A 21,193-nucleotide genomic window follows, 5' to 3' on the forward strand; every position below is an offset into this window, starting at 1 on the left:
AGGTATCCAGTGAGATTCCTCCACCCTGGCTGATTGGAAATCTAATGTCTTCTAGCACTGTGCAACTTGTAGAACCTCTGTTCAACTCCAGGCTTTCCAGTAGCTGTTACTGCCAGGCTTCATGAGGTCTTACCCTGCATGCACAGCTTAGTATTCAGCTAATGTCTTCTTGAGCTCTTCTTTTTCACATTTCCCTCTTTTCCAGTTCTTTGCCCCACACATTCCAGCCGTTTCTAGAGTTCCAAACTCCAATTTCTGTCTCCTCAACTCGGAAAGCCCTCCGTACTCTGCTTGGGTTCTACCTCTATGCTTCAAACCATGGAAGTGCCTTCCAGCAGAATCCCAAGGAAATCAAGAGGCTCCCCTTGTGTGTTTCCCTTCCCTCAGGGATTACAGTCCTGCGTTTGCCTGTTGCCCAGTGTCTATAAACAGTTGCTTCAACTGTTTTGAGTAGTGTTACAATTGTCCATGGAGGGAGGCTTAGTTCTGTGCTAATTATCCCTTCTCGTCTGATGGTGAAAGTACCCCTTCTTTGGGGTGGACTCTCGAATATCACCTCTTTTATGAGATAAATCTATTTGAGTACGATCTGTGGGATTTTAAAAAATAAAGTTTTTAGAAGGATAAAGATCAGAATATTGGCAGTGGTTATTCTGGATAGTTTTAAAGCTTATATTTTAACATTCTAAACTTATCTGTACAAGACTTTGAAGTTTGGTTTTTAAATTAGACCTTTACATTTTGAGATAAATCATGGATTCATATGTAGTTCTATGAAATAATAAAGAGAGATCCTTTGTACCCTTTTATCAGTTTACTCCAATGGCAACATCTTGCAAAACAAATAGGACAATATCACAACCAGGATATTGACCTTGATACAGTCAAAATACAGAATATTTCCATCACCACAGGGATCCCTCATGTTGCCCCTTTTTAGCCACACCCACTTCCCTCCTGCCCTTGCCCTAATGCTAACCCCAGCAACCACCAGTATGTTCTCCATTTCTATAATTTTGTCACTTCAAAAGTATTATGTAAGGAAATAATATATTATGCATTCTTTTGGCATTGACTTTGTTTTTATTCAGCATACTTTTCTGGAAGTTAACCTAGGTTGTTGTGTGTATCAATAGTTATTTCCTTTCGATTGCTGAGTAATATTCGTAGTATAGATGGACCATAGTTTGTTGAAGACGTTTAGTTTGTTTTCAGTTTTTGGCCGTTTTGAGCAAAGCTGTTATAAACATTCATGTATAGGTTTTTGTATGAACGTAAGTTTTCCTTTCTTTGAGATAAATGCTCAGGAGCGCAATTACTGGGCCACACGGTAGTTTTAATGTACGTTATTTAGTGTTATAAATTTCTCTCTCAGAACTGCTTTAACTGTGTCCCACCAGTTTTGATACATTGTACGTTCATTTTCATTCCTTCAGTGAATTTTTGGATTTCCCTTGAGACTTCCTCTTTGGCCCATGAATTATTTAGAAGTTGGTTTAGTTTTTGAGTATTTGGAGATTTTTCTGTGATCTTTCTATTATTGATTGCTAGTTTGATTCCGTTGTGGTCATAGAATGCACTCTGCATGATTCCATGATTCCAGTTATTTTTAAGTAATTGAAATTTTGGTTGTTTTAAGGCTCAACTTATGATCTATCTTGGTTTATGTTTCACAGGTACTTAAAAAAAAATGTATGTTCTGCTGTTGTTAGGTGGAGTGCTCTATACATGTTGATTAGATCCTGTTGATTTATGTGTTGTTGAATTATTATGCATCATTGCTGATTTTCTTTTTTCTCTTTTTCTTTCTTTTTTTTTTTTTGAGATGGAGTCTCGCTGTGTCACCCAGACTGGAGTGCAGTGGCGCGATCTCTGATTTTCTTTATAGTTGTCCTATCAGTGGTTGAGAGAAGGATGCTGAAGTCTGCAATTATTTCTTGTTTTTTATTGTTTTAAAATTCGATCGCTTTTGGGGTACAGGTGACTTTTGGTTACATGGATGAATTGTATACTTGTTAAATCTGGGATTTTAGTGGACTCACCATCTGAGTAGTGTACATGGTACCCAGTGGTTGGTTTTTCATCCCTCATCCCCTTCCATGTCTCCCCCATTCTGAGTCTATGATGTCCATTATACAACTCTGTATTCCTTTGCAAACCCATAGCTTACCTCCCACTTATAAGTGAGAACATGTGGTATTTAGTTTTCTATTCCTGCCTTTAATTTACTTGGGATAATGGCCTCCAGCTTCATCCATGCTGCTGCAAAGGACATGATTTTGTTCTTTTTTTTTGACTGCATAGTATTCCATTGTGGCAGTCCCCAGTTATAATTATGAGTTTCTCTATTTCTTCTTTCTGTTCTCTCGGTTTTTGCTTCACATATCTTTTTGTTGTGAATACATTTAGGTTTGCTGTGTCTTTTAGTGAATTGAGCTTATGTCATTATATAATGTCCCTCTCTGCTTCTGGTAATTCTCTTTGCTCTGAACTCCACCTTATCTGATATTAATATAGCCATTGCTGCTTTCTTTTAATTAATGCTTACACAATATATATTTTCCCACCCTTTTACTTTCAATTTGTCTATATATTTATATATAAAGTGAGTTTCTTATAGACAGCAAATAGTTGGGTTATGTTTTATAATTCACTACAAATCTCTGTCTTTTAATTGGCTTATTTAGTCCATTTAAATATAATGTAATTGTTGATATGCTAGGGCTCAAGTCTGCTATTTTATTATTGGTTTTGCATTTTTTCCTATGGACTAATTGAATGTTCTTCAGAATTCGTTTTTTATTTTATCTATAATGTTTTTATATGTATTTTGAATGGTTGCTCTATATATTGTTACTTACCACAGGCCACTGTTATCATTTTGCCAGTCCTAGTGAACTATACCTCCCTTAATTTCCCTTTACGTGCCCTCATTGATAATATGATTGTCTTAAATATTTACTCTGCATGCATTTAATGCTACATCAGACTGTGTTATTTTTTATTCAGCCATCTAAGATAACTTAGAAAACTCAAGAGGAGAAGGAAAGTCTATTGTATTTACCCAGATTTTTGCCTTCCTTATTACTTATTCCTGATATTCCAAGATTTCTTTCTTTTATCATCCTTTTTTTCTGTTTAGAGAATTTCCTTTGGCTATTCTTCTAGAGTAGGGATGCTGGTGACAAATTCTCTCAGTTTGTCTTCCTCTGATAATATCTTGATTTCCTCTTCATTCCTGAAGGATATTTTGCTGAATATTGGACTATAGGCTGACAGTGCTTATCCTTCAGCAATTAAAATGTTATTCCACTTCCTTCTAGCCTTCATAATTTTTGATGAAAAGTACACTGTCATTCAAATTATATGTCATCTAAGGTAAGGTGTTATTTCTCTCTTGATCCTTTCAAGATTTTTTCTTTGTCTTTAGTTTTCAGAATTTTGACTATGAGATGTCTTGGTGTGTATTTCTTAGCTTTATCCTGTTTATGGTTCACACAGCCTCTTAAAACTGTAGTTTTATATATTTTGCCAAATTTGGCAAGTTTTAGGTGATTATTTATTCAAGTACTTTTTCAGCCCTGCCTTCTTTCTCCTCTCCTATTGGGACTCCAATTATAGACATTTTGTTAGATCCCCTGTTTTAGTCCCACAGGTGTCTGAGGCTTCGTTCATTTTTCTTCATTTGTTCTCTGTTGTTCAGATTAGATAATGTGATTGTTATATATTCAAGTTCACTGATTCTTTCTTCTATCCCCACCATTCTTTTTCCTATACCTCTCCATTGAGCCCACCCATTGAGGTTTTTTTTTTTTTAATTTCAGTTATTTTCTTTCTCAATTCTATATTTTTATTTAATACTTACTTATATCTTCTATTTCTTTGCTGAGACTTTCCTATTTTTCATTTGTCTTAAAAGAGTTTAAGCTCATTGAAGCATTTTTGCTGATGACTGCTTTAAAATCTTTGTCAGGTAATTTAAAAAATCTGTCACATTGGTGTTGGCATCCATCATTATCTTTTCCCATTCAGTTTGAGATATTCCTTCTTCTTGATGTGACAAGTTATTTTTTATTGAAATGTGGACATTTTGGGTATCGTGATAGTTATGAGGCTCTAATTTTTGTTTAAACCTTCTATTTTATCTAACACATCTCCAACAGGAGAAGAGTGGGGGGCACTGCCTCATTACTGGGGGTAGAAGTTCAGGTTCCACACTTAGCCTCCATTGCCAAGTTTTAAGTGATTATTTCTTCAAGTACTTTTTCAGCCTGGCCTTCTTTCTCCTCTCCCACTGGGACTCCAACCACATGAATGCTAGACTTTTTGTCTGACATTACTAATGAGTGGCATGAGAGTTCCAGCTTCCTATTAGGTTTTGTCTTTGTTTGTGCTGCTATAAAGGAATACCCGAGGCTGAGTCATTTATGAATAAAAGAGGTTTATTTGGCTCACAGTTCCACAGGTTGTACAAGAAGCATGGCGTCAACATCCACATCTGGTGAGTGCCTCAAGATGTGGGAGGCACTAACACTGTGAAGTGGGAGGGGGCGCATTACCACTAACGGAGATAGAAGACCTGGCTATCTACTTGGCTTTTTCAGACAGTGCCCATGGCAGGGGATTTGGGGAACCTCATTACAGCCTGGCCAGAGTGGACGTCTAGGCTGATTAATTGGCTTTTGCTGGTGAAGGTGGCACCACAATTTTCCCTGTGGAGTTTGGCTGCAATAGAGCAGGTATTGTCTAAACGTGTCTGTTTTGCTAAGTTGCCTCTTTCTTCAGGCATTGGCTAGAGAGAGAAGGCTTTTGTGGGGGCTTTATTTTAAATCTGCACCCATTGGTTTTTTTCAGATTGTGGGCTCTTCAGCTCCAAGTCTGGAATATATAAGGCAAAAAGAAGCCAGGGAACTCACCCACGCCATTCCTTGTCCTCAGGGTCCCTAGCCTGAATGCCTTCTCTCTCTCTTTCAGGGTCTCTTATGTTAGTTTTATATGTAATCTTCAGGGCTTGTAGTTGTATTTTAAATGGAATAGGGAAAAGCATATCTACTTCACTTGCCCAGCACCATTTTTAAATTTTTATGTACATTATCTATGTGATAAAAAACACATAATACTACTATATATTATATGATATATAGTATATATATCATATTATACTATATATAGTGTATATATATAATACTATACTATTATCTATGTGATAAAAACAAGGCATAAAATGTGTATTATGAAAAATATTTATAAAAAATAAAAATTATTCCTATTTTTTACCTCCCAGATATAATTGCTGTTAGCATTCTGACGTGTAACCATGTCGGGTAGTGACATGGTTTGGCTCTGTGTCCCCACCCAAATCTCATCTCCAATTATACTCCCATAATTCCCATGTGTTGTGGGAGGGATCTGGTGGGAGATAATTGGAGTCACGGGGGCAGTTTCCCCCATACTGTTCTTGTGGTAGTGAATAAGTCTCACGAGATCTGATGGTTCTATCAGGGGTTTTTGCTTTTGCATCTTCCTCATGTTTCTCTGGCCGTTGCCATGTAAGATGTGCCTTTTGCCTCCTGCCATGATTCTCAGGCCTCCCCAGCCGTGTGGAACTGTAAGTCCAATTAAACTTCTTTTTCTTCCCAGTCTCAGGTATGTCTTTATCAGCAGCATGAAAATGGACTAATACAGGTAGTTTTCCTTTTGACATCGATATAGACATTTTTTTTTCAAACTGGAAGCACCTGAGGGTTCTTTTGGTCACCATGACAGCGAATGAACTTGTGCTAGGTAAAGAAAAACAAAAAGAAACTTGACAGAAGGATCCTGGGGCTTCTCATAAACCCAGCTCTTCTGAGCAAATCTTCCCAAAGCAGTTGCCTCTCTGTCACTTATTCTCTCTCCTCAGCCCATTCCATTTGGTCTTCTCTTCCTGCACTTGTTCCTTCATGGTCACTCAAACCCTCCACGTCACCAAATCCAGTGGCCACTTCTCTGCCCTCATGCTGTAGATCTTTGCAGCAGCATTCCTTACTCCCTCCTTGAAACATGCTTGTTATGAATCCTGTGACATCATGTTCTCCTCCTGCTCATGAGCTGCATCTTCTCAGTGTCCTTTTGGTGATACTTCCGGGGCCAACTCTTAACACTGGAGGTGTTCTCCTCACTCTTCTCACATCACATGGTTCACAGCCTCAGTGGTCACAGCACGATGTGAACTCCCAAATAGAGAGCTGTAGCCCAGACCTCTCCACTGGGGTCTGAAGGGGATAGAACTCGGACAAAGCAGGACTCTTCTTCTCCTCTCCCAAATTGTCCTCTCCCCAAACTTCTCCATCTTAGTGAATGTGATGCATCAGTCTGCATTAAAGGAAAAGAAAAAAGGGGATGAAGCATCCAAGGAAAAAGTGCACACCCACTCAGGGACCAAAGTGTACTCAGCCATGATGCAAGCTGTACCAACTTATTATAGAGATTTTGGCCTGAGCCTAAGTCTGGATTGTCTTAATCCATTTCCATCAGACTTAGACATAATGTCAATCCCTGATTCTGGTCTGTCAGTGTTGGTTTCAGTTTGGATTGTATGCATTCCTTTTTTCTCTATCTATCTATCTATCCATCCATCCATCCATCTACTATCTATCTATCTATCTATCTATCTATCTATCTATCTATCTATCCATCTATTATCTAACTATCTATCTGGTATGTTTGGTGAGAAGTTGGGAGAGACTGCATCAGTGCCTGATGCCCTAATGTCATAGTAAATGGTCCTTTAGAGTTCTAGAGAGTTCTAGACTGGGCTAAACGGGACTCTTGACATCAGTGTTTGTTTCATAAAAAGTTGTAAAAACCACACCTGGCCAAGTATCAGGAGGAGTGTCTGATTTCAGTTCTGTCCACAAACGCTGAGGAGTGTTTGTTTTCTTGTTAGAGAGGTTTCGCTCTAAAGCATATTCATGAATGGGATTGGCGGGGCGGGGAGGGGAGAAGTGGAGAGATTTTTCTTGCATAATTGAGCAAGAGTTCAAAGAGAGTAAAAAGGAGACTAGAGAAAATGGGTGTGCCCATGTCTGAAAACAATGACCTGCTGTCAGATTAATGGGGAGAAGATGGGGTGGTAAATCGTTTATCACTCTGGAAGAGAAGAAAGTCTGTGCAAGGGAAAAGATAATGGATTGGACTGCTCTACCCCAAACTTATTCTGATAGTAAAGCATCTAGAAGTCACAGTGCTCTGGAAGAATAAAAATCTTCCTTGCCCAAAACTATGAAATATTCATGTCTGTCTTACAAACTAGAAATGATTCTATCTGTAGAAAGTGAGCAGCCCGTGTCAGACTGCAGGTGGCTCACGCCTGTAATCCCAGCACTTTGGGAGGCTGAGGCCAGCAGATTGCTTGAGCTCAGGAGTTCAAGATTAGCCTGGTAACATGGTGAAACCCCACCTCTACAAAAAATAAAAAATAAAATTTAGCCAGGCATTGTGACATGTGCCTGTAGTTCCAGCTACTTGAGAGGCTGAGGCAGGAGGATCGCTTGAGCCCAGGAGGTCAAGGCTGCAGTGTGGTATGATCACACCACTGCACTCCAGCCTGGAAGGCAGAGCAAGACCCTGTATTGAAAAGAAACGAAAAGAGCAAAGAAAAGAAAAGAAAAGAGAGCAGCCTGCAATAAAACAAATTTGTCACAACCGCAATCTTTTTCCACATCCAGAAAAACCAGAAAGCTGCCAATATATGTGTAATTGGCCTTTCTTGAGTTTTTACATTTACATTCATTTGCTGCTTTATTCTCCTGTGCACATTTGCTAACAATTAAGATGGGTTCCATATTTAAAGGTGGCAGGATTAAACAGTCTCCAGTGTAAGTGCCCATGGATTAGTCCAAGCACCCAGAGAATTTGGTTGCTGCCTGGAGCTTATTCCTTGTTTTATTGTTATAGTCTTCCTCTGGTTTCTCAGTTTGGCAGTAATTTCAGTTTGCCCACCCCTGGCTCCAGTATAGCTGCTCTTACTTGCATGGAAAAGCTAAATTGCCTAGAGCATACTTCATTTACCAGCTGAGAGAATGCTCTGTACCTCAGTCTCCTCATCTGTAAAATGGTAGGGTAAGGAGGATCTACCTCACATGGATTTAATGACTGAATTCACAGAAACACCTAGAACGGTGCCTGCCACGTAGTAAGCTTTCAATTCCTATTAGCTGCTATTCTTAAAATTACATGAAAAGGCGACATTATACATCCTATTGTCTTTTCAGTACTCTACTTGGGTAGAGTGGACCAGATAGACCTTAGTTCATATCCTCTCTGTGCTATCCGTATGTCCTTGGGAAAGTCTTTTAGTCAACAGGAGCTGAACTTCCTCATCTCTGCAAGTTCAGAGTGTTCTAGAGTAGCTCAAAATAAATGGGATCATGTGCTTCAAGCCCTAAGCACGGTATCTGGCCCAGGGTCAGTACTGTGTACATGTTAGCATCTTTCTCCTTCCCCATCCTTCATCCTTATCCCATTTCTTCTTGGTCTTGACCACAACTGTGGTCTTGGTCTTCCCAAGCATTCCTGTGTCCCTTCCTTGGTAAAGAAGGGCTTGAGCAAAGTTAGGGGGAGGTGGGCAGTCTTACCTCTGCTTCTTCAGTGGTTCTTTCTTTTGGTACATCTCTGCTTCATCTTCTGCCCTCCCTGGACCTCCATGCCATGTCCACCTACCTTTTCACATTTCCTCCCTCTCCTGGCCCCAGAGTCCTTCTCCTGCCCACTAGCTACCGTCACTGCTGTAATAGACTCATCTGGTGGCTAAATCATCCTCCAAGAATCTTACATCTTGAAAAATAAGCTAGGACAGAGGAAGTGAACAGCCCTAACCCAAGGAGAATGAATCACTAACAATGGAAAACTCAGCCAATTTTTATGCAAGACGTCTTCCCTGGAAGCCTCAAATTACAACACTGAGACCAAACAGTACACTCAGCCCTTTAAGTCTCTAGAAACCAGTAGATATGACTTCCTATTAACACGACATAGGAAAGAACATGGGCTTTGAGAGTCACGCCAACTTTGCATGGACTTCAAGCTCAGGCCATAGGAATTGTGACCATAGGAACTTGAGTGAATAAATGGCTTACCCTCCTTGAGCTGCAGGAAATGTGAATAATTATGACAATGTCAAAGGGTGCTTGTGATTATCAAACTAAGTAATCAGTGTCTTGGGGATTGACCGAATGTTAATTCAGTTTCAATGTAAGTAATCAATGTCTTGGGGATTGACCGAATGGTTGATAATTTGATAATCAATTATGATTATCAGACTAAGTGAAAACGCCCACATAGTACCTGACACAGATCAGCCACTCAATAATTACCTTCCTCCTTTTCTTCCTTCCTCCCTCCCTCCTTTTCTGTCGCCCTCCCACCCTCCCTCCTTCCCTCCTTCCTTCCTATTCTCCAGGCTGAAACTTACAGAGAATGAACAAATCGGGTGGTTTGTTTTTGCTGTTGAGTTATATAGGAGTTCTTTATATATCCAGGATGGTAGCCCTTAATCAGATATATGATTTGCAAATATTTTCTTCCATTCTGTGGCTTGCCTTTTCACTCTGTTGATTGTATCCTTTGATGCACAGAGTTTTAAATTTTGACATTTAACTATTTTTTCTTTTGCTGCCTGTGCTTTTGGTGTTATATCCAAGAAATCTTTGACAAATCCAATGCGATGAAGCCTTCCCCCAATTTTTCTTCTAAGAGTTTTATAGTTTTAGCACTTTACATTTAGATCTTTGATCCTTTTTGAATTAATTTTTTATGGTATTGAATCTTCCTATCTAACAGCAGAATATGTATTTGCATTTACTTTTGCTTGTTTGTGTCCCTCAAACATTTTCTTTATAAAAATCTTGCATATTTTTAAAGTTTTTTTTTTAATTTGTATCACTTTTGTTGCTGTTAGAAGTAGAATCTTGTTTCCCCAATATAATTTATTTGCATAGTTAGATAATATTGATTTCTACATTAATTTGTGCCCAGCCACTTTACCTAACTCTGTTCTTTGGTATGACCATTTTTCAGTTGATTTTCTTGGGTTTCTATGAACATTTTGAGGGTGAAAAATTATGAATTATGCCAATTCTATAATTGGCAAAGCTATAATTCCTGAGCCAGAATGAATGACACATGACATATAAAGTCTCAGAAAGTACCTCACCCACACATCTGTCCTGAAATTACTCAAAATACTTGAGCTGAGCAAGAAATGAACCAAAATAAAGGACTTATAAATAGGAATGGTAGGGTACAAAACAGTGAGTAATAAAATAAATGAAACTCAAAGCCACTGTCCAAAACTACTGCTGTTATCACAGTTATTACATTTAATGTAAATGTCAAAAACATTTAAAGAACTATAAAGTAGTATAAAATATTTAATACAGGCCGGGTGCAGTGGCTCATGCCTGTAATCCCAGCACTTTGGAAGGCTGAGGCGGGTGGATCACCCGAGGTCAGGAGTTTGAGACCAACCTGACCAACATGGTGAAACCCCATCTCTACTAAAAGTATAAAAATTAGCCAGCCGTGCTGGTGCATGCCTGTAATCCTAGCTACTCGGAAGACTGAGGCAGGACGATAGCTTGAACCTGGGAGGCGGAGGTTGCGGTGAGCCAAGATTCGCACCATTGCACTCCAGCCTGAGCAACAAGAGTGAAACTCCATCTCAAAAAAAAAAAAAAAAAAAAAAAAGAAAAAAGAAAAAATATTTAATACAAATATGGATCTGTATTTTGAAAGAAAACATGTTACATTAAAAGAAGGGCTAAAATTACAGAAGTAATTATAAAAAATATATAGGAATTTCTGATTCTTGCTAATGAACTTTAAAATCTTGATTAAAGTGAAAGATATTGTCAGAAAACCTAAATTTGCGAAGTTGACACATAAAGTTCAGTACCTGAACAGACCAATAACTCTGGAAGAAATTTGAAAAGGGATTCCAAAAATAGCCTTGAGAAGAGCAGCTGAAGTCACTCACTGCTGGGCAGCAAGGAGAGTGCGATCCTCATCCAAGCAGGAGGATGCATGATTATCTTTTGTTCCAGGCTCAGATTCTACTTACAGATTTACTGGGGTCTAATCTGGGCAAGTCCTTTCACCACTCAGAGCCTTTGTTTTCCTATCTGTAGAGTGGGAGTGTTGTACTAAATGGTACCTAAGGTGCCTTCCCAGTCTTAGAGTCAAAAGTGTGTGTGTATGCATGTGTGTACACATGCATGTGTGCATATTTGTGTAAAATAAAAAGCATGACTTTCCAAGCCTAACTGTGCATCAGAATCATGCAGGAGGCGTTTTATTTCCTGGCCTAGTCCCGAAGACATCAAGAGTTGGGCAGCTGAGATGTGAGTGTTAAGAAAGCACTCTGGGCCGGGCGCAGTGGCTCATGCCTGTAATCCCAGCACTTTGGGAGGCTGAGGCAGGCGGATCACTTGAGGTCAGGAGTTCAAGATCAGCCTGGCTAACATGGTGAAACCCTGTCTCTACTAAAAATAGAATAATTAGCCTGTTGTGGTGGCACACGCCTGTAATCTCAGCTACTTGGGAGGCAAGAGAATTGCTTGAACCCGGGAGGCGGAGGTTGCAGTGAGTCAAGATCACGCCACTACACTCCAGCCTGGACAAAAGAGCAAGACTGAAAAAAAAGAAAAGAAAAGAAAAGAAAAGAAAAGAATAGAAAAGAAAAGAAGGAAGGAAGGAAGGAAGGAAGGAAGGAAGGAAGGAAGGAAGGAAGGAAGGGGAAGGGGAAGGGAGGGGAAGGAAGGAGAAGGAGAAGGGAGGGGAAGAGAAGGAAGGAAGGAAGGAAGGGAAGGGAAGGGAAGGAAGGAAGGGAAAGAAAGAAAGAAAGAGAGAGAGAGAAAGAAAGAAGGAAAGAAAAAGAAAGAAAGAAAGAAAGAAAGAAGGAAAGAAAGAAAGAAAGAAGAAAGAAACTCTGATAGCTAACAGAGAATATATAGTGAATGCTTATTATGCACCAGGAATGTTTCTACACATTTGCCTTTGTTAACTCATTGTGCTTAACCTTGAGCTCTTGCAAATCCCAAGCACACACATGGTGTGCCCTGTCCTTTTAGGTGACACCAACATGGTATGACACAAATGCAAACTAGGCACAGACATCTGGTAACATTTGGTCATGAAGTGATCATCAAGATGTTCCATAATATATTAACTATGAACTGTATCTAGACTGACATTAAAATGAAAACATAACTTGAACATTCTCAAAGACAGCCCTTATCCCCCACAGAGCCCCAGAAATTCTCATCCCTAGTTTAGGAACTTTAGGTTGTGGGATTTTGAGGCAGCCAGCCCTGCACTGGTCCACTGTGACTGCAGAAGAAATAGCAAATATTCAAGAAGTTCGTGTAAGGTAGTGAATCATTTGATAACTGCCTGGAAAGATACTGAAAGGGCATAAGGCTATGTAAATATATAAAGGATCTTAGAGCCATGTCTACCATTCACTCAGCTTCCTCTAATGAACAACTTACGTAAACATGGTGCAGTTATCAAAACCAGGAAATGATCACTAACAGAGTACTATTAACTAAACGACAGACCTCATTTGAATCTTAGCGTATTTTCCCCCTAATGTTCTCTTTCTGTTCTACAATTCAGTACAGGATCCCACATTGCATTTAGCCTTTGTGTCTCCTTCGTCTCTACCAATCTGTGATAGTTCCTCTGTCTTTCCTTATCTTTGATGACCCGAACACTTTGGTGAGTACTCCCCATAGTGAATGTCTGTATGGTGAATACTCACTATATAGAATGTCTCCAAACTGGATTTTGAATGGTGTTTTCTCATGATTATGGTTATGTGTTTTTGGCAAAACAAAACAAAAAACAAAGAAGTGACATGTCCTTCCCTCTTCAGTGCATTACAGCAGGTGATACATGATGCTGATATAGCTTATTGCTGGTCATGCTAACTTTGATCATATGGTGAATGTGCTGTCTGCTGGGTTTCTCCACTGTGAGGTTCTTGTTTTCCCCTTTATAAGTGGTAATTATTTGGGGGGAACTACTTTGAGGCTGTACGAATATCGTATTTCTCCACAGATTTTCACTAACAGGTTTTTAGCATTCATCAGTGAATCTACAATTATTACCATGGTGTTTGCCTAGGGGCAGTTTTCTATTTCTCTCATTCCTCTCACGTTTATTAATTGGAATTCTTTTGTAAAGAAGGCCTGTCCTTTCTCCTCCATTTATGTTTTTATTCAAGTGTCTATAACATTTAACTATCTATAATTATCTATAGACTTGTGGATGTTTATTTTATCTATGAGTTATAATTCATCACTTTCTTTGTTCATTCAAATTGTCCCAGCTGTGGCCATTGGAAGCGCCTTCAGGTTAGTCCCTATGTCCTTTTGACACTCCCCATGGCTTTTCAAATATTGACTTATTTTCTGGCACTACAAGATGTGCTGGGTTTATGTTGTATATTTCCTGTTTCAATCCTAGGATCAGCCATGTCTCTAAGGAGCTCTGGTTCCTTTTATTGGAGAATGGTATTTAGAAACCGAGATCTGGGCACTAGATCTTAAGGACACTCCCGTAAAGACAGGAGTGGGCAGAAGTGGTGTTGGCTGAGAACGTTCATTTGCATCTTGGGTTTGCATCCATTACAGTGTGGGACACATAATGAGTGAGCGGGATGACTCACTCCTGGTTCATGGCATAGCCAGCTTGGCCATCGCAGCAGGGGCTGGGCAGAGGGGTCTTAAAACCCAGATCACACGGTTCAGCCCATGGGAAGAAAGGTCATCTAGGACGGAAGTAGCTTGTTGCTACTGGGATGTCATTGCCTCTGGGCTTTCTCTATAGACAGAACTAGAAAATGTATGTGTATTAATCCAAGCACATACATCTTTTTAAAAATTTTCTATATGTATCTATCTGTATGTACATTAAAAACCATGAGTTCATACTGATTCTTTCAAGTCTGGCCTAACTCCACAAGGTTCATTCCAGCTTTCCCCCTTCTTTATTTGCCACTTCTTTCTTTAGCTCTCATTATCTATGGTTTATTCACGTATCTGTCTAATCCTAGTGTACACATAAAGAACTTTCAGATTTTTTTCTTTTCTTTTTTTTTTTTTTTGACATGGAGTCTCGCTCTGTCACCTAGGCTGGAGTGCTGTGGCACAATCTCAGCTCACTGCAACCTCCACCTCCTGGGTACAAGCAATTCTTCTGTCTCAGCCACTCGAGTAGCTGGGACTACAGGCGCCCACCACCATGCCCGGCTAATTTTTGTATTTTTAATAGAGACAGGGTTTCACCATATTGGTCAGGCTGGTCTGGAACTCCTGACCTCAGGTGATCCACCCGCCTTGGCCTCCCAAAGTGCTGGGATTACAGGTGTGAGCCACCATGCCCGGTCCGGAACTTTTATAATTTTTAACTCACATTCATATGAGAAACATATTTAATAACCGGAAAACAGTATTTGTCTATAGTTTTTATTTTTGTTTTTGACCAGTATCCAGTCAAAGTACCATTTTACAAAGTTACTTAGGTTAGTTCTTTCATTGCCTATCCGCCTCCGTGTGGTTGTGTCAGTAATTGATTATACAGTTAGGTTAATGTGTTACTGCTTGTCTCCCATTTTCGGTCCCCTACCGCCATATCCTGGTTGATTTCGATTATTTATTTAATTTTAGGTATGTAAAATATCGCCATAGTTCTAAACTTTAAAGCTGTACACACAGATAATCCTCAGAGAAGTGCTGCTCCTCCCTCATCTCCAGTTTCATTCCTTGATCCTGTCCACCCTTTTCTCACCTCCACCTCCTATAGTAACTAATCAATCTCCTGAGTTTCCGGTGTATCCTTCCTGTGTTGCGAAGAATTCTTTTACGTAGGTCACCGTGGAGATTCTGCTTTATGAAGGCATGAGGAAGGGAGGGGGGCAGAGAAGGGAGAGTCAAGTCTTGGAGGGTAGGAAGCAGGAGAGGGAGGAGTCATCCAGGACGGAAGCAGCCTGGGTCAGCCCAGGACTGCATGGGCCTAGAATATTCCAGAACACCAGGAAAGCAATGTGGAGAGCCAGCCAGAACCTGGAGGCCCCCTCCATCTGAGATGCGGGCCCTCTAACTCCTCCCTTCATCACTGTTTAGAAACCCCCAAGAGGCTCTCCTCCCTGCCCCATCGTGGGCTGCCTGGGGAAGCTGGACCCAGGTGGACCCCACGCCTTCTCTGACCAGTGCTGCACCAAAGGGAAGATGAGCCCTCCACATCATGACATCCTATCAACATGGGAAGAAAAGGTGGAAGCAAGACTGGCTCTCTCTGTGCCCTCTGGGGTCCCACCAACTCACCCCAACTTCAGGCCTTTCTGCCCCATGCAGGGTCCCCAGCAAGCACTATGAGTCCTCTTTGCTGGCTCAGAAGAGGAACTTGGATATGGGGGAAGGCCCCGTTGTTGGATGTTTCAACACCACCTCACTACTGGCAGGGGAATTGGTGGTGGTGGCGGGGGGCATTCCCGGCAGCAGCTGGAATTTTACAATGGGAGCTCTTCTCAACAAGATGGTGGGGGGGGGCTTGGGAGAGCAATGCCAGGGAAGCCAGGCCCTGCTTGCCCAGCTTTTGAAAAAAGGCGTCATGCTGGGAGAGCGGGTGCCACTGCCTTCCCCTGTCACCTCTGCCCCAAAGCCCGTGAGGTTCTGCTGACAAGTCATAAGAAACAGCTGATGACTGACTCAGACGGAAATGAGCCTTCAAAGGGCTGGGTGGTGAACCCGGTGTGCTGGGTTAACCCCCAGGGCAGCACGACTGAGGGTCCCCTGGCCGGCCTCCCTCTCCCCGTCTCTCAGGCTCCCAGGGGCTAGTGACTCGGGCAAGTCCTGCCTCTGAGAAGAACTTGGGGCAAGCTTGAGAAAGCCTTGGAATGCCAGGGAGGCTGGCACACCAGAATTCCACCAGTGCCTGAGGATATCCTGCCCTTCCGTGGAGAAGGCTTTGATGTGTCCCTTGAACAGGGTGGGGCAGGGAGGGGGCACACTGAGGCCAGGAGATGGGAAAGTCACAGGCGGCCCTAAGATGAGAAGGAGAAGCCATGGGCGGGCAGGCATTGGGCGGGGTGTGCTAGCAGCAGCCCCATGGCACTGTGTTCTACCCGCTTAAGGACAGGAGTGTGCAGAAGTGATGTTGGCTGAGAACGTTCATTTGCATCCATTACAGTGTGGGACATGTAATGAGTGAGCAGGATGACTCACTCCTGCTTCATGGCATAACCAGCTTGGCCATCGCCGCGGGGGCTGGGCAGAGGGGTCTTAAAACCCGATCACATGGTTCAGCCCATGCTCCAGGCTAGAGATGCCTGGGCCCTGTGAGCTGCCACAGTCATCACCGGTGCAGTCCGAGAGAGTGTTGCTCGGTATCCCCTCTGGCACATACTCCTGTGAACCTCGGCCCTTTCTCTGGAGGATGCAGGGCTGTGAGGGGCACCTGGTGTAGATAGACGTGGCGGGGCTCAGAATCCCCAGCAATTGAGAGTCTAGATCTTTTTTTTGGAGACAGAGTCTTGCTCTGTCATCCAGGCTGGTGCGATCTTGGCTCACTGCAACCTCCACCTCCCGGGTTCAAGCCATTCTCATGCCTCAGCCTCCCGATTAGCTGTGATTACAGGTATGCACCATCACACCCAGCTAATTTTTTGTATTTTTAGTAGAGACAGGGATTCCCCATGTTGGCCAGGCTGGTCTCGAACTCCTGACCTCAGGTGATCCACCCACCTCAACCTCCCAAAGTACTGGGATTACAGACATGCCCAGCCTACCTCTTAAAGCAAATCAAGTCTTCACTTGTTGAAATAGAGACGTGAATTGGTGTTATTTTTCTTCCTGTAACTGCCTCTGACTGTGCTGAGGGGCAATGTATTCTAGTGGTTGAAACCCCAGACTCTCTGGGTTTATACCCTGGCTTTGCCATCTCCTAGCTGTGTGACTTTAGGCAAGCTGTTTAACCTCTCTGTGCCACCAATTTCCTGTCTTCAATCTGCCCCATCCAGCTTCCTGCAAAATTGGTCCAGCCTTCAGCCTCCTTCTGATAGGTTTCCCTCGCCTAGCTGGCAGCCCTCTAGAAAAGTAACAACAAAAGGCTCAAGCCCCGCTTTTGTTCCACCTCTCACTCCCATCTGGAGCTCAAGTCTTTGACTTGTCCAACAGTGGGTCTGCAAGATGGCCCCCTCTGCCCCTTGTCTCAGCCCTGCCATGGTTCACAGGCAGCACAGGAGCAGGCAAGTGAGGAACAAAGGGCAGCACCCTCACCTTTGGGCATCCCAGTCTGTGTCAGGACTTCTCTGAAAGCCCTCTGCCCTCAGCTTTGGGGAGAAAAGGAAGAACCTTCCAGAATGGTTGAAGACCCTTTTTCTCTTCCCAATCTTATAACAACAGGGGTTGGCGGATCACTGTGCTGGTTCTGCACTGACACCTCCCAGCAAGCCCACCGGGGTGGTTGCGCCCACATCCTTGACAATACCCCATGGCTCTTAGAACTTTAGAATGCAGAGCATTTAGTACTTTTTGTCCCTAGAATTGGGTCTCAGCCACAGTTGGAAAATAAAAAGTCCTCCCTGATCCCCTTGTCTGTTTATACCAGTGGCAACTCTCTCCCAGCTGCCTTGAACAAGTCCCTTATCCTTACTGGACCTCAGCCTCCCCTTCTGTAAAATGAGGTCTCTGAGCTCCCTCCAAGAACCTGCCCGGGGGGTAACCTGGGAGATCTCAGCCTGAGGACAAAGGGTCGTTGATGACATCTGGGCCAGCCGTTTATGCCCCAGGCTCATCCATGTGAAGGTGCCTGGTGTTCTACCTCCTCCAGCGGGTGCCGTTAGCCCTGAGCTGGAATAGGACCCACCTCCAGAGAGTCTTATGGTCGGGCTGCCACGGGAGGCAGAAAGATGAGCCTTCGTCACAGGTGTCAGTCCCCACAGATGCTCATCCATGCCAGGTAGCAGCACAATCCCAGGTCAGGGCGGGGTCTGCCCAGTCTGGCTCAGGGTCAGTGGACTCACTACCTGAGCTGCCTGTGGAGGTGTTAACAGAAGCCCCAAAGGCAACTGTAAAAGTCACACGGAGGGGCCTCAGGATGTCTCTGGGCATCCAGGTGCTGCTAATGGACACACCCAAGGTCTTGACACACCAAAGGTTTTCTATCTTTTTTTTTTTTTCTTTTTGAGACGGAATCTCGCTCTGCCACCCAAGCCAGGGTGCAGTGGCGTGATGTCGACTTACTGCAACCTCCGCCTCCCCGGTTCAAGCGATTCTCCTGCCTCAGCCTCCTGGGTGACTGGGATTACAGGTGCCCACCACCACGCCTGGCTAATTTTTAAAAATCTTTTTTAGTAGAGATGGGGTTTCAACGTGTTGGCCAGGCTGGTTTCGAAATCCTGACCTCAAGTGATCCGCCCACCTTGGCCTCCCAAAGTGCTGGGATTACAGGCATGAGCCACCGCGCCCAGCCACCCGTGAAAGGTTTTCTGAACTCAGCTCTTCACCTCCACAGCCAGAAGGCATGGGACCTAGTGGGTTAGTCTGTCTCCTGGGCCAGCCCAGCACCCTGGCTTATGCTCCTGGGTCCAGGTCCTCAGCGAGCTAATTCCTGCACCCAGACCATGGCATGGGCTGGCTCCCCTTCCTCCAACACTCTTCCCCATCACTTGTCCTGGCTTCCTCATCCAGCTTAAATGTCCCTTCTTCAGAGAGACCTCCCTGACCCCCCAGCACCCTGTAGCGGGGTCCCCACTTGTCCCACTCCCAGCACTATCCTTTACAGTACGTTTCACTTTCTGGAATCACGTCTTTCTTGGTTCCATTGCTCAGGGTCTGTGTCTCCCACCAAGGAGCACAGCTGCTTGGTTCACTGCTATCTCCCTAGTGCCTGGCACATGGCAGACCGTCAGTGAACCTGCGATGGAACCAAGGTGCGTGTGCCGCTTCCTGTGTGCCCGCTGCTGCACCGTCCGGCTTTGGCATGCATAGCCTACCACAGACACCGTGAAAGGATGCTGGAGAGCTCACAAAGGGCTTAGTTTTCACTCGGCCAGTGGTGCCTCCCAGGCTGGGGAAGCAGGAGGATTTGCCTGTGTGGGACCTCCGTTAGCTGAATACTCCAGCCGCACAGCTGAACCCAGGTTAGGATTTTATCCTTCTTTGTATGTCATTTGCATGGCTCAGCTCTGAGCTCTGTGCTTCCTCGTCTGGCTTCCAGAGCTGAACTGCAGCTTTCTCGGCATCCCTCTATGGCCTGGCCTGACTGGCCAGTGAAGGGGTCTGCCCAGAAGGGGTGAGTGCAGTGACATGCCCTGGGACCAGGGGCGATGATGGCAATGACTGTAGCAGGACAGCTCTCGCGTGTTGGAGGCTCACTCAGCGCATCTGCCACAGCATTTTATCTTCCCAAGAGCCCCATGAGGCTTTAGCACCACTGTCATCCCATTTTACAGATCTGTCAACGGAAGTTTGGAAAAGTTAAAGTATTTGCCCAAAGTCACATGGTTAAGCAAATATCAGAGTCCAGGTTTGAGTGTAAGTCTGTTGGATGCCGGAGCCAGGCTTGCTCACTGTGCCAAATCACCTTCCGTGGCTTCCCCAGAGACCCGGGAGCCCTCATACATAACTAAGAAGCTGGGCTGGCCTTGCTGGGGGCTCTCAGTTCCCCATACGGGGCTAAAACCCTCCTGAAATTCCCACTTCAGTGACTTTCCAGCTCAGCTAACCACCCCTTGGATTCTCCTCAGTAGGATGAGGAAGGAGGGCAGGGTAGGTCTTTGAATGACAGGTAACATTGCCAAGCCCCAGGGGAAGGAAAGAAAAATGGCAAAAGTGGAGGTTAGGGCAGAAAGGAAACAGGTGCCTGTGACCTGGGCACCCAATCAGAGGGAGCTCCCTCCAAGCATATTGAGGGAGTTCCTGTGGCCTTCTCATCAGGAACACGCTCCTGCCCCATCCCTGGAGGTTTGGAAAACACAGCCCTGGAAATTCAGAAAAAGTCCTCCAAGTGATTCTGATTTTCCCCTCAGGGTCTTCCTGCCCAGCCCATTGGGGTCTGACCAGTCCCTGGGCACTTGGTGACACTCCCCACTGCCCAGTGTGGAAGGCAGATCCCTTTCTACTTCTCTGCTCCCATCCCTGACCCCTTATTTCCCACATCTCTGTCCTGTTCTGCTGCAGGGGTGCTCTGTCCTGCCACTCAGATGTGGCCCTCCAGACGCCGTTCCTACCCTGGAGGCAGCTGTAAGGCCCCTGGTGCTGTTTCCACAGCACCTGATCTGTAGTTGGGCTGGGCTGATCGCGCTGCACTGTGAGCGCCCCTTGTCTTTACTGGACCAGGTGCTCTCTGGGAAAGGAACTCGACAAGTTGACCGGTGTCTGTGCCCCATGCAGGCAATGACCCAGGATGCAGCCAGGGGCCACGACATGCACGGAGGACCGCATCCAGCATGCCCTGGAACGCTGCCTGCACGGACTCAGCCTCGGCCGCCGCTCCACCTCCTGGTCAGGTAGGTCTGAGGGAGCCCGGGAGGCGTTTGAGGGCTCAAGGAAGCCTCAGGGGCCACAGTGGGCTCTGGACCAGGCATGGAAGCTGTTAGATTCTAGGTCAAACCCTGTCTGTGTGACTTGGGCAAGCCCCAGGCTTCACCTGGGCAGGTGCCCGGCACAACACTTGATGTCAAACCTCAGTATCCGGCACTTTCTCCTTTCTCCCGTGGCATCTTCCTCATCCTACTCAGGGCTGCCTTTTGCTTCTGGAAGAATCTATTGAATCTGCTTAGAAAACCACAACTGCTGATTCTGAAAAAGCAGCTGGGAATCCACAGGCAGCTCTCCCCAGAATTCTCTCGTTGGTTTGTTTCTGGTTCCCTCATAGCCCTATCCTTCTCTTCCCTGTAGAATAAGGGAAAACTCAGTAGAGCTGCGGAGAGCAGGAGGGCTCTGTGTTTCCCATCTCCCAGGTCTGAGAAATAGGATGTCTGCAGTCCCGGGCAGTTGTGTCTCTGAAGGCTGGCGCCTGGCTGTAAATAATTCCTTATGCTTGTAGAGCTTTTTCATGCTCCGTATCTCACTGGCCTCCCTAACTTCTCCGTGAGTAGCCACCCAGTGCTCCTTGAACATACCTGGTTCCTCCCTACCCCAGCACC

At 44.2% G+C, this 21,193-nt stretch overlaps 1 protein-coding gene and 1 long non-coding RNA gene across 3 annotated transcripts in view; both read left to right on the forward strand.

Moving 5' to 3' along the window:
- Nucleotides 1-21,193, forward strand: part of LOC126939847 (uncharacterized) — a 234,254-nt gene that overhangs the window by 181,567 nt on the left and 31,494 nt on the right. The window lies entirely within an intron of this gene.
- PIK3R5 (phosphoinositide-3-kinase regulatory subunit 5) overlaps nt 1-21,193 on the forward strand; it is an 86,810-nt gene that overhangs the window by 34,590 nt on the left and 31,027 nt on the right. For both annotated transcript variants that reach the window (XM_050765275.1, XM_050765276.1), the window contains exon 2: nt 20,439-20,554. In XM_050765275.1, coding sequence (XP_050621232.1) covers nt 20,452-20,554 — 103 coding nt within the window. In that variant the 5' untranslated portion in view covers nt 20,439-20,451. The remainder of the gene's footprint in view (nt 1-20,438; nt 20,555-21,193) is intronic.

This window comes from Macaca thibetana, chromosome 16 (assembly GCF_024542745.1).
Source record: "Macaca thibetana thibetana isolate TM-01 chromosome 16, ASM2454274v1, whole genome shotgun sequence".
NCBI lineage: Eukaryota > Metazoa > Chordata > Mammalia > Primates > Cercopithecidae > Macaca > Macaca thibetana.